Here is a 12,621-nt window from a genome sequence, read left to right as displayed (position 1 = left end):
CAGCAAGTTTCCCGTCCCTTCTTTGGCCAAAAGCCGTTATGCGTAAGTCAGAGGATGGTGGTCTCCTTCCCTTTTCTTCTACCTCACGCTTGTCTGCAGCCTCCAAGAAAAGGAGGCTCTCTTGAGTTCCTTAGAGGATTTCTCCCTGGATAGGATTCCCAAGGGGGTTATCCCTCGCTTGGAGGGAGAGAGATGATTATTAACAGTGGGCCCTTGGGACAGAGAGGTCTGTGGACTGGAGAGGCCTAGAGAAACCACAGGCCTGTCCTGCTGGCACTCTGTCTCTGAGGAAAGGGGTGGGCGGTCCACCCAGCATGAGTCAGATCGATGTATACGTCAAAGCATGCCGCCCAAAAGAAAACAAAACTCTATCAGCTTCACATTTGCTCATTTTTGGCAAATGTAGCCTCAGTAGTCTCTGATAAATCCTTCATTCCTCAAGCTTATGAACCATAAATATTAATGGCAGGTTTTAACTATGAAAGACTACTCATTAATGAGAAGGCAGGTTAGGGCTCTCTTAATATAGCCAGGGCCCATTCCAGCAGGCAATCAACCACAGAAAGGCACCGTACTCACAATGATGGGTATGGTGTTGGCTCTGGACAGGATCTGTTTGACCAGCCGGTATCTGTCATACAGTGGCTTCATGACCTGACGTTCGTTCTTGGTTACCTGAAAGCAAGAGCGACGCAGCTGAGAAGCCTGCCTCTGGTGGTCAGGCTGTCAGCAGCTCAAGCTCAGGGCCTGGGGGAAATACAGATGATTCAACTCCGCTCTGGCCATTCTTGCAAAATGTACTTAAACTGATAATATTTTTCAGCCAGTGAATGTTTAAAATATCGACTTTAGTTGCAGACCTTTGGAAATCAGCAGCATTGCTTTTCCTCAATCAAAACTACGACCAGAATTCCCAGGTGATTCAGGTTCAGGGAAGAAGAAAGCATGTATTTCTATAATACTTACGGTGCGGCTCTGTAATCCATTTTGTTTTACATGTTTGTCTCCCCATGAAGTTGTTTTTAAGGACAAGGTTCTGGCGAACAGTAGGTATTCAAGGAACATCTGCTGCAAGACTGCATGGACTGACTCTCCCCATAGCCCTAAAATCTGGCAGGGCGCTCACAAATGTTTAAAGAACAGCCCCTTCAGGCAGTGGCGGCGGGGGGGGGGGGGTGTGTGTGACACCCAACTCCCTGGGGTTTGGTACTAGAAGCCTTTCGTCATTTGCTGCTTCTCCTCTCCTGTCACACCTCAAGCTTCAGAGATAAACTAGGCTGTCTCCTACCTCTCTGCCTGGTCCTGTATGCCCTGCAAAGGCTGCCTCCCTGCTTCTTGGTTTGGCAGTTTCCAGATCAAGAGCCACCTCCCTCGTGCAGCATCTTCCAACATCCCCCATTCTGGGACACCTGCTCACTCACCTGTGTGTCACCTACTGCACCCTGTGTATACTTTGTAACTTCACACATGCTGTGCTATAGACTGAATGTGCATGTCTCTGCCAACCTCCTTTACTAAAACATAATCCCCCATGTAATGGCATTAAGCAGTTGGGACATTTGGAGGTGATTAGGTAAGGGTGGAACCCTCATGAATGGGATTAGTGCCCTTAAAAAAGAGAGCTCCCTTGCCCCGTCTTCTAAGTGAGGACAGTAAGAGAAAGGCTGTTGGTGAACCAGGAAAGAGCCCTCACCAGACACTGAATCTAACAGTGCCTTGATCTTGGACTTCCCAGCCTCTACAGCTGTGAGAAATAAACTTTTGTTGTTTATAAGGCACTCGTCTATGGTATTTTGTTAGAGCAGATCTGTGGATGACACATTTTATACCCTATAGTAACTATGTGTTGGCACATCTGTCTCCTTTTTAAGACTGTAAGGCCCTTGAGAGCAGGTGTTTGTGTTTTGTATCCCTGGAAACTATGTCAGTGCCTGACATAATGGAAATATTACATGAATATCTGCAAAATGAGTGAACATTTAAAACATAAATATGTATGCAAAATGTATAGGTATGTATGCAGTTCACTTGTTTACTGAAATGGCCAAAGGGATCAAGTATCTTTGTTTTGAGTTTGCTATTTGTCTTCTGTGCTTTATTTCGGTGCACACATAAGGCATGAGTTACAGCGGTAAGGAAGGGCAAATAGCATTAGCTGTGACCGTTTCTCTAATGGGCCTTTTGGGCCTCCAGCTTTGAAGACAACTGTGGATTATGCATGAATGGGTCACTCCTTTGTAACCTTTTATTTTTGCCTTTCTCAAAGTGGTCAACAATAAGTAGACTTTGGACAAACTTCATGTGTCAGGATAGGATCCTGCCATTATGCAAAAACATCTTGTGGACTTATTTTCTATTCAGAGCACTAAATAATCTTTTCTATTTCTTCCTAATGTCACAATGTTAAGAGTCAAGTGGAATTTTCCTATTTCTTGTTACCATATCAAAAGGAGTTTTAAAATTTTTATTTCACGGATGATTGTCAAAAAAGAAAGGGAATACAGACATCATTTTACACAAGAAAGTCTAAGGATCAAACTATGGATGTTACTACTGGACGCATGTACCACAATGGCTAACATGAAAGGACAGACAGTGCCAAGCATCAGCAAGAATGCTGAAGAACTGAACTCTCCTTCACTGCTGTGAAGAGTGGAACACTCTGGACAACTATGTGGCAGTGTCTACTAAGGCTGGACATAGGACTCCTCAGTTCCACTCTTTTTTTTTTTAATGTTTATTTATTTTTGAGACAGAGACAGAGCATGAGCAGGGGAGGGGCAGAGAGAGAGGGAGACACAGAATCTGAAACAGGCTCCAGGCTCTGAGCTGTCAGCACAGAGCCCAACGCAGGGCCCGAACCCATGAACCGCGAGATCATCACCTGAGCCGAAGATGGACGCTCAACTGAATGAGCCACCCAGGCGCCCCTCCTCAGTTCCACTCTTAAGTATATACCAAACAACCGTGGCCTTAAGCTCACCAAAAGCCATACAGAATTATGTTCACAGCAGTACCTGGAAACCATCCATATGGCTAACAACGGGATGGATAAGGTATGTTCCCCAAACTGAATACTATACAGAATGAGGATGAATGAGCCACAGCTACAGGTAGCATTGTGCATTGATCTCACAAAAATAAATCCAAGTAAAATAAGCCAGACACTAAAGAATACATACTGTAATATTCTACTTCCGTAAGTTCAAAAATAAGCAAGTAGAATCTACAGAGTTAGAAGTCAAGATGATGGTTTTTCCTTCACGCAGTGGAGGTCATGGTAAGGACTGGAAGGGGCTGGGAGCAGGGTTTTCAGAGGATCAGCAACATTTGTTTCTCGATGCTGGTTACCTGGACTTGTTTACTTTGTGAAACTGCATCAAAATATGTATTTATAATTTCCATTCCTTTCTGTATTTATGTCATACTTCAGCAAGAGTTGAACAACAGCCACAGATAAGTCTGAGGAGTAGAAATGGAATGACTTGTACAATCTCACGTGTAGAATGACAAAATTTAGGACTGGAACACATGGAATAACTTTTTAAATACAAGATGTATCCATTAAATGTGTTTCAGATGAGGTTAAGGCACATCCTAATTGTCACCACATAACATGTGGAGAAATACTGTGCAAGATAAACAATAGTTTAGTGACCAAAAGACAAACCAAAAATAATCATAAGGAGCTAGCATTTCCCCATTGTGGACTTGCATCCTATTACTTGTTGCTTGGCATAAACATCTTTGGATTGTAGAGGATGGTCTGGATTTTAGAAGGAGACTTATCTGGTAAAACCAGTCAGCTATGGCAAATTTAAAATATTAAATATCTTTAAGTCTGACGGATGGAAAGAACTGTTACTACTTGATTTACACCAGAATTATTTTCATGAAATATCTCTGAAGACAAAGGCTTGGTGATACTCCTAAGTTAATACAATTTTCACTCACCATAAAGCCATGTCACATGCAATTATCAGTAGTGGATTTGTTAGATGAGCCAAAATCTAACCAACAGTTACATAAACAAAGCAGGGCCTTGGCTGAACTGCTAAAAAAGGGTCAGCTGATATTAAATGGACCATGGGAAAACTGTTTGGAAGTCAATGTCTCTTATTCTTGAATCATGGGCTGCTTGGAGATTCTGTTATTGACCCAGTTCTTGGTTCTGGCCTTTAAATGAGCCAATAAAGTTCTCTGAGCCTCGGTTTCCTGATTGGTAAACTGTAGAATTCAGATTAGAAAATCTTTATGATGTACAGTTGCTTGAAGATAACTTTAGGCTAAGCATGTAATACATGGTATTTTCTATTATACTTTCACTCCTCTTGCCTCAAACCTTTATTAGATTTTCATTTAGGTGGTAGCTGTGAATGGCTTTCCAGTGTGTGGGAAAAGGGTTACTACAGAGATGTATTTTGCACACAAATCAGGACAACGTAAAAACCTAGATACAAACATCTAATGGGGGAAGGCAGCTCCTCCCATTCTGCCTTTGTTTCTGATTAAAAGAAATCTTCATTTACTGGTATCTTACCACTTTATTTGGTTGCTCTGTAAAGTCTCAGATAATATTTCCAGGTACCATGGGAACACCAGACAATAATTAATCCACATTTAAGTAGAGGAAAGTCTTGGATAGAAATTACAAAGACCTGATGAGACAACTGCATTTGCCTGCATTTATCTTTTGTGATGGTTTTTGTCTTAGCCTCAGATAAAACTTCCCTATAGAAATACCCATTTGGGGTCTGTTACCTGTACAACACAACAAAGGTCAAAGAGAAAATGATTGATGCTTTTAATTTGAAGATAAAGATAGAACTAGAACCATGGCATGTTAGAGCTAGATGAGCCTTGTTTTTTCATATGATGAAACTAAGCACCTGAGAGGGTAATGACTTGCCCAAGGCAGTAGATCTGGGTCAAGAACTCAGGTTTACTGACTCCCAGCCCAGTTTTCTTTCCATTCACATATGAGCAAGATGTGAAGTAAAGTAGAAACTTAACATGGTTAAGACATACTAAAAATGTCACAGTGAAGCATTTTCCTCTAATAGGGCTTGACCAAGTTATCTTCTGAATATAAAGAATTCTGCCTTCCAAGCTCAGAGCTCTGCCTGTATTGAGTTCACAAGACCTCTAGCTATCAACAGTAGCACAGAAGCACTGTGCCACCTAAAAATCTTCTTAGTAAAACAAGTGATTTGAGTTTGTATGTGGAGGGATACCTCTGAGTCATAAAACCACTGGCAGGAGAAGACAAATGAGATGGATTCTTAGAACTATTGCATATTGGCCCATCAACTCAGAAAATGGCAACTGTTTCCTCTTTATTATCAGGTAAAAACGGTGGACTGTGCGATGAGCTGATGGCAACGGCCAACTTCGGCAAGATCCAGATCAGGATTTACATGCAGATCAAGTGGATTGATGGGCTACTCCAAGGAACAAATCAAAGCACACCTGATGGAGGGTCCAAAATAGCACTACAAGTAGGGTAATAAAATAACCAAAGTCACAACAACAGAGAGCAAGTAACAATCTCTGAAAAAACACCTCTTGAAGGGCCAGGCCCTGGACAGTATATGACCCTCTTTTAATATAGCAGTGCTCACAGGTACAGAGCACACAACAAGCTTTTGAAACGCATAAGGGGCAGAAAACTAGCCAAAATGATGAAACAGAAGAACTCTCCTCAAAAGAAATTCTAAGAAGTAGAGACAGCTAACGAACTGATCAAAAACTATTTAAGCAATATAACAGAACAAGAAGTTAGAATAACAGTCATAAAATTAATTGCTAGGCTTGAAAAAAGTATAGAGGACAGCAGAGAATCTATTGCTACAGAGATCAAGGGACTAAAATATAGTCATGAGGAGCTAAAAATGCTATAAATGAGGTGCAAAATAAAATGGAGGCGGCCATAGCACAGATTGAGGAGACAGAGGGGAGAATAGGTGAATTAGAAGATAAAATTATGGAAAAAGAGGGAGCTGAGAAAAAGAGAGACAAATAAATCCAGGAGTAGGAGGGGAGAACTAGAGAACTACGTGATGCAATCAAATGGAACAATATCTGTATCACAGGAATTCCAGAAGAAGAAGAAGAAGAGAGAGAGAAAGGGGCTGAAGGTGTACTTGAACAAATCATATCTGAGAACTTCCCTGATCTGAGGAAGAAAACAGGCATTAAAATCTAAGAGGCACAGAGAACTCCCTTCAGACGTAACTTGAGTTGATCTTCTGCACAACATATCATAGTAAAACTGGCAAAATACAAGGATAAAGAGAGAATTCTGAAAGCAGTTAGGGATAAACAGGCCTTACCATACAAAGATAGACACATAAGGGTATTAGCAGACCTATCTACTAAAACTTGGCAGGCCAAAAAGGAATGGCAGAAAATCTTCAATGTGATGAACAGGAAAAATATGCAGCTGAGAATCCTTTACCCAGCAAGTCTGTCATTCAGAATAGAAGGAGAGATAAAGGTTTTCCCAAACAAACAAAAACTGAAGGAATTCATCACCACTAAACCAGCCCTACAAGAGATCCTAAGGGGGACTCTGTGAGTGAAATGTTGCAAGGACCACAAATTACCAGAGACATCCCTACAAGCATGAAATCTACAGATATCACAATGATTCTAAACCCATATCTTTCACTAATAACACTGATTGTAAAAGGACTAAATGCTCCAACCAAAAGACACAGTTTCAGAATGGATAAAGAAACAAGACCCATCTATTTGCTGTCTACAAGAGACTCATTTTAGACCTGAGGACACCTTCAGATTGAAAGTGAGGGGATCGAGAACTATCTATCATGCTACTGGAAGTCAAAAGAAAGCTGGAGTAGCCATACTTCTATCAGACAAACTAGACTTTAAATTAAAGCTGTAACAAGAGATGAAGAAGGCCATTATATAATGATTACAGGGTCTATCCATCAGGAAGAGCTAACAATTATAAATGTCTATGTGCCGAATATGGGAGCCCCCAAATATATAAAACAATTACTGACAAACATAAGCAACCTTATTGATAAGAATGTGGTAATTGCAGGGGACTTCAATACCCCACTTACAACAATGGATAGATCATGTAGCATCAATAAAGAAACAAGGGCCTTGAATGATACATTGGATCAGATGGACTTGACAGATATATTTAGAACTCTGCATCCCAAAGCAACAGAATATACTTTCTTCTCGAATGCATGTGGAACATTCTCCAAGATAGATGACAAACTGGGCCACAAAACAGCCCTTCATAAGTATACAAGAATTGAGATCATACCATGCATACTTTCAGACCACAATGCTATGAAGCTTGAAATCAACCACAGGAAAAAGTCTGGAAAACCTCCAAAAGCATGGAGGTTAAAGAACACCCTACCAAAGAATGAATGGGTCAACCAGGCATTAAAGAAGAAATTAAAAATCATATGGAAACAAATGAAAATGAAGACACAACCATCCAAATGATTTGGGATGCAGCGAAGGCAGTCCTGAAAGGAAAATACATTGCAATCCAGGCCTATCTCAAGAAACAAGAAAAATCCCAAATACAAAATCTAACAGCACACCTAAAGGAAACAGAAGCAGAACAGCAAAGGCAGCCTAAACCCAGCAGAAGAAGAGAAATAAACAATCAGAGCAGAGCAGAAATAAACAATATAGAATCTAAAAAAAAACAGTAGAGCAGATCAATGAAATCAAGAGTTGTTTTTTTGAAAAAATAAACAAAATTGATAAACCTCTAGCCATGCTTCTCAAAAAGTAAAGGGAGATGACCCAAATAGATAAAATCATGAATGAAAATGGAATTATCACCACCAATCCCTCAGAAATACAAGCAATTATCAGGGAATACTATGAAAAATTATATGCCAACAAACTGGACAACCTGGAAGAAATGGACAAATTCCTAAGCACCCACACACTACGAAACTCAAACGGGAAGAAGTAAATATGAACAGACCCATAACCACCGAAGAAATTGAACCAGTTATCAAAAATCTCCCAACAAATAAGAGTCCTGGGCCAGATGGCTTCCCAGGGGAATTCTACCAGACATTTAAAGCAGAGTTAATACCTATCCTTCTCAAGCTGTTCCAAAAAACAGAAATGGAAGGAAAACTTCCAGACTCATTCTATGAAGCCAGCATTACCTTGATTCCCAAACCAGACAGAGACCCCACAAAAAAGGAGAATTACAGGCTAATATCCCTGATGAACATGGATGCAAAAATTCTCAACAAGATACTAGCAAATCGAATTCAACAACATATAAAAAGTATTATTCACCATGATCAAGTGGGATTCATTCCTGGGCTGTAGGACTGGCTCAATACTCACAAATCGATGTGACATATCATATTAATAAAAGAAAGGATGGAAACCATATGATCCTATCAATAGAAGCAGAAAAAGCATTTGACAAAATACAGCACCCTTTCTTAATAAAGACCCTCGAGAAAGTCAGGATAGAAGGAACATACTTAAACATCATAGAAGCCATTTATGAAAAGCCCATAGCTAATATCCTCCTCAATGGGGAAAAACTGAGAGCTTTCTCCCTGAGATCAGGAACACGACAGAGATGTCCATTCTCACCGCTGTTGTTTAACATAGTGTTGGAAGTTCTGGCATCAGCAATCAGACAACAAAAGGAAATCAAAGGCATCAAAATTGGCAAAGATGATGTCAAGCTTTCACTTTTTGCAGATGACATGATTCTATACATGGAAAATCCAACAGACTCCACCAAAAGTCTAGAACTGATACATGGATTCAGCAAAGTTACAGGATACAAAATTAATGTACAGAAATCAGTTGTATTTTTATAAACCTATAATGAAGCAACAGAAAGACAAATAAAGAAACTGATCCCATTCACAATTGCACCAAGAAGCATAAAACACCTAGGAATAAACCTAACCAAAGATGTGAAAGATCTGTATGCTGAAAATTATAGAAAGCTTATGAAGGAAATTGAAGAAGATACAAAGAAATGGAAAAACACTCCGTGCTCAAGGATTGGAATTATAAATATTGTTAAAATGTCAATACTACCAAAAGCAATCTACACAATCAATGCAATCCCAATCAAAATTGCACCAGCATTCATCTCGAAGCTAGAACAAGCAATCCTGAAATTTGTATGGAACCACAAAAGACCCCAAATAGCCAAAGTAATAATGAAGAAAAAAAAAAACAAAGCAGAAGGTATCACAATCCCAGACTTCAGCCTCTACTACAAAGCTGTAATCATCAAGACAGCAAGGTATTGGCACAAAAACAGACACATAGACCAATGGAATAGAATAGAGACTCCAGAACTGGACCCACAAAAGTATGGCCAAATAATCTTTGACAAAGCAGGAAAGAATCCAATGGAAAAAAGACTGTCTCTTTAACAAATGGTGCTGGGAGAACTGGACAGCAACATGCAGAAGAATGAAACTAGACCACTTTCTTACACCATTCACAAAAATAAACGCAAAATGGATGAAGGACCTGGATGTGAGACAGGAAACCATCAAAACCCTAGAGCAGAAAGCAGGAAAAAACCTCTCTGATCTCAGCCGCAGCAATTTCTTACTTGACACATCTCCAAAGGCAAGGAAATTAAAAGCAAAAGTGAACTACTGGGACCTCATGAAGATAAAAAGCTTCTGCACTGCAAAGGAAACCATCAACAAAACTAAAAGGCAACCGATGGAATGGGAAAAGATATTTGCAAATGACATATCTGATAAAGTACTAGTATCCAAAATTTATAAAGAACTGACCAAACTCCACACCCAAAAAACAAATAACCCAGTGAAGAAATGGGCAGAAAACATGAATAGACACTTCTCTAAAGAAGACATCCAGATGGCCAACAGGCACATGAAAAGATGCTCACCATCACTCCTCATCAGGGAAATACAAATCAAAACCACACTGAGATACCACCTCATGCCGGTCAGAGTGGCTAAAATGAACAAATCAGGAGACTATAGATGCTGCAGAGGATGTGGAGAAACGGGAACCCTCTTGCACTGTTGGTGGGGATGCAAACTGGTGCAGCCGCTCTGGAAAACAGTTTGTGGGTTCCTCAAAAAATTAAAAACAGATCTACCCTATGACCCAGCAATGGCACCGCTAGGAATTTACCCAAGGGATACAGGATTGCTGATGCATAATAGGGGCACTTGTACCCCAATGTTTATAGCAGCACTTTCAACAATGGACAAATTATGGAAAGAGCCTAAATGTCCATAAAGTGACAAATGGATAAAGATGTGGTTTATATATACAATGGAATATTATTTGGCAATGAGAAAGAATGAAATCTGGCCATTTGTAGCAACATGGATGGAACTGGAGAGTATTATGCTAAGTGAAATAAGTCAGGCAGAGAAAGACATACCGTATATTTTCACTCATATATGGATCCTGAGAAACTTAACAGAAGACCAGAGGGGAGGGGAAGGGGGGAAAGTTATAGAGAGGGAAGGAAGCAAACCATAAGAGACTCTTAAATACTGAGAACAAACTGAGGGTTGATGGGGGGTGGGGGAGAGGGGAGGGTGGGTGATGGGCATTGAGGAGGGCACCTGTTGGGATGAGCACTGGGTGTTGTATGGAAACCAATTTGACAATAAATTATACACACAAACACACATACACACACACATATATATATACATATATGCATATATATATATGTTAATATATATATATAAAGTTAAACTAATTGATAAAAAAATGGTAGACTGTGCAAAGAGAAGATAGTCCTGAACAGCAGATAACCAGATAACCAGAGGGAAGTATTTACATAAAGCTTCAGAGTTTGCATTTAAATTTGAACATAGTGTGTTTAGGGTCATGTTAGTTCCCAAGGTATTAAAATACAACATTAAAATCTACTGATGAGGAACAGCATCAAGAAGAAACTAGAAGTTGTGAGCAAGCAACTCCTTCCTTCCCCTCTACATTACCATAAAGGTATGGTTGACAAAGGTAATACAGTGACATATAGTTATGTGTTGTACTTCCTGTGACATGGACTTCGATGAGACTGGTCCTTAAATGTTAAAAAGGACATGCTTTCCTAATAATTAATAGAGATTTATGTAAATGAGTGTTTTTGTTTTTCATACACATGTCAATCTGTAGAGTGCGCCGTTAAAGCAAACAGCCTTGTTTAAAAAAATCTACAAAGCAGCAGACAACTGTTTTGGTCTGTGATTTTGATATTCGCTGTCCTTTCAAATCAGAATTTGTAGACTCAGCAAAAACCCATGAGCTTTGAGCACCTGCTTTTCTAAAAAACAAGAAAAAAAACCCCAAAAAAGCAAAAAAACCCACAAACCCACAACAACAAACAAACGAAAAACAAAACAAAACAAAACAAAAAAAAAACCCAACAACAGCTAGGATTTGGAATGAAAGTTTAGCTCTGGGAATACATGTATTTTTCTTCTAAGAAGAGTTTGCCCAAATGGTATTTACAGTTCAGGGTCCACGGTAACATCACAGATCTAAGAATGAAAAGTTCACTCTTTGATATTCACACTGGCCAGATATCAAATGAACTCTGCTTTTTGTGAGAAGGCTGGAGCATCATGTTCCAGAGGGAGGCAGACAGTCTGACTGCGAACCAGCAACTAATGCCACTCAAAGTTCTAGAGCACTTGTTTCCTGCCCTATGAGATGCTAAAATCTGGACCCAAAAGGGTGTTTTTCCAACATCTAAAAAAACCATGAAAGAAAAGGGAATAACAAAGCAGGGCCAAGATCTAAGATTTCACATTCCTAATGATAAGAGTGCTAAAAAAAATTTGTGTTCTTTCTCCTGGTTCCATCATTTAATAAGAAGTAGGCCGTAGACAGCAGAACAGATACTTGTAGCAAAAGTGAAAACATCATTGATTGGGCACCCCCAAATCTGCTACCAAGCCACTGTGTCCCACTACTCAGGCCAGACAGCCCACAGGTAAATGTGTGCGTGTGTGTCTGTCAGCCAGTCTCCATGACAACCTAGAACAGACATCTCTGAGGTTACCACAGTAGCTCAAAGCCAACAGAGCTGGTCTCAGTAGGGCTGGGTTCTGAATCTAGGTCTTCCTATCCCAGTCCACGTACATGGCCTCAGGCCAGGCAGAATGAGAGGATCTGTGCCCAACTCTGAGCAACAAACATCTGGCACACAAGCGCCTGAAGTGGCAGTAAAGATTAGGATGAGAAAGCAGCTGAGAGATCTCAGGCCTCAGGCAAGGAAGTCTTTAAAGGAGTCTATCAATGTCGTATGTAAATATACACCACGAGCAGAGAAGGAACGCTGGAGAAGGAAAGCACGTGAGTCCTGCCCACCTGTCGGCCATGAGGAGAGCTGTACTTAAAAGCCTCTGAGCCGACTGTGGAGAAGGGGTCTCTCTCTTCTAGAAGGATTTCAGTTTCACTTCTACAAGTGCTGAGTCCTCCAGGAGAAAAGGACAAAGTTTCACAATATATCTGAGCTCCAGTGCACTTACTATTTGGTTCAATGCCTTTAAAAAATCCAAAACAAAACTTGACTTGAAACAGAACCATTATCCCAGAGCACCAGTATTTTTCCGCTGTTGG

The 12,621-nt window shown here is 40.2% G+C and overlaps 1 protein-coding gene across 9 annotated transcripts in view; it reads right to left on the bottom strand.

Annotated features, from left to right (window-relative positions):
* Nucleotides 1-12,621, bottom strand: part of FAM13A (family with sequence similarity 13 member A) — a 368,980-nt gene that overhangs the window by 27,497 nt on the left and 328,862 nt on the right. For all 9 annotated transcript variants that reach the window (XM_019464526.2, XM_053901396.1, XM_019464516.2 and 6 more), the window contains one exon: nt 580-675. In XM_019464526.2, coding sequence (XP_019320071.2) covers nt 580-675 — 96 coding nt within the window. The remainder of the gene's footprint in view (nt 1-579; nt 676-12,621) is intronic.

Source organism: Panthera pardus, unplaced genomic scaffold, assembly GCF_024362965.1.
Source record: "Panthera pardus isolate Hobbes unplaced genomic scaffold, ASM2436296v1 HiC_scaffold_13, whole genome shotgun sequence".
In the NCBI taxonomy this organism is placed as follows: Eukaryota; Metazoa; Chordata; class Mammalia; order Carnivora; family Felidae; genus Panthera; species Panthera pardus.
Note: the sequence above shows the minus strand (reverse complement) of the source record. Positions and strands in the feature narration are given on the sequence as shown.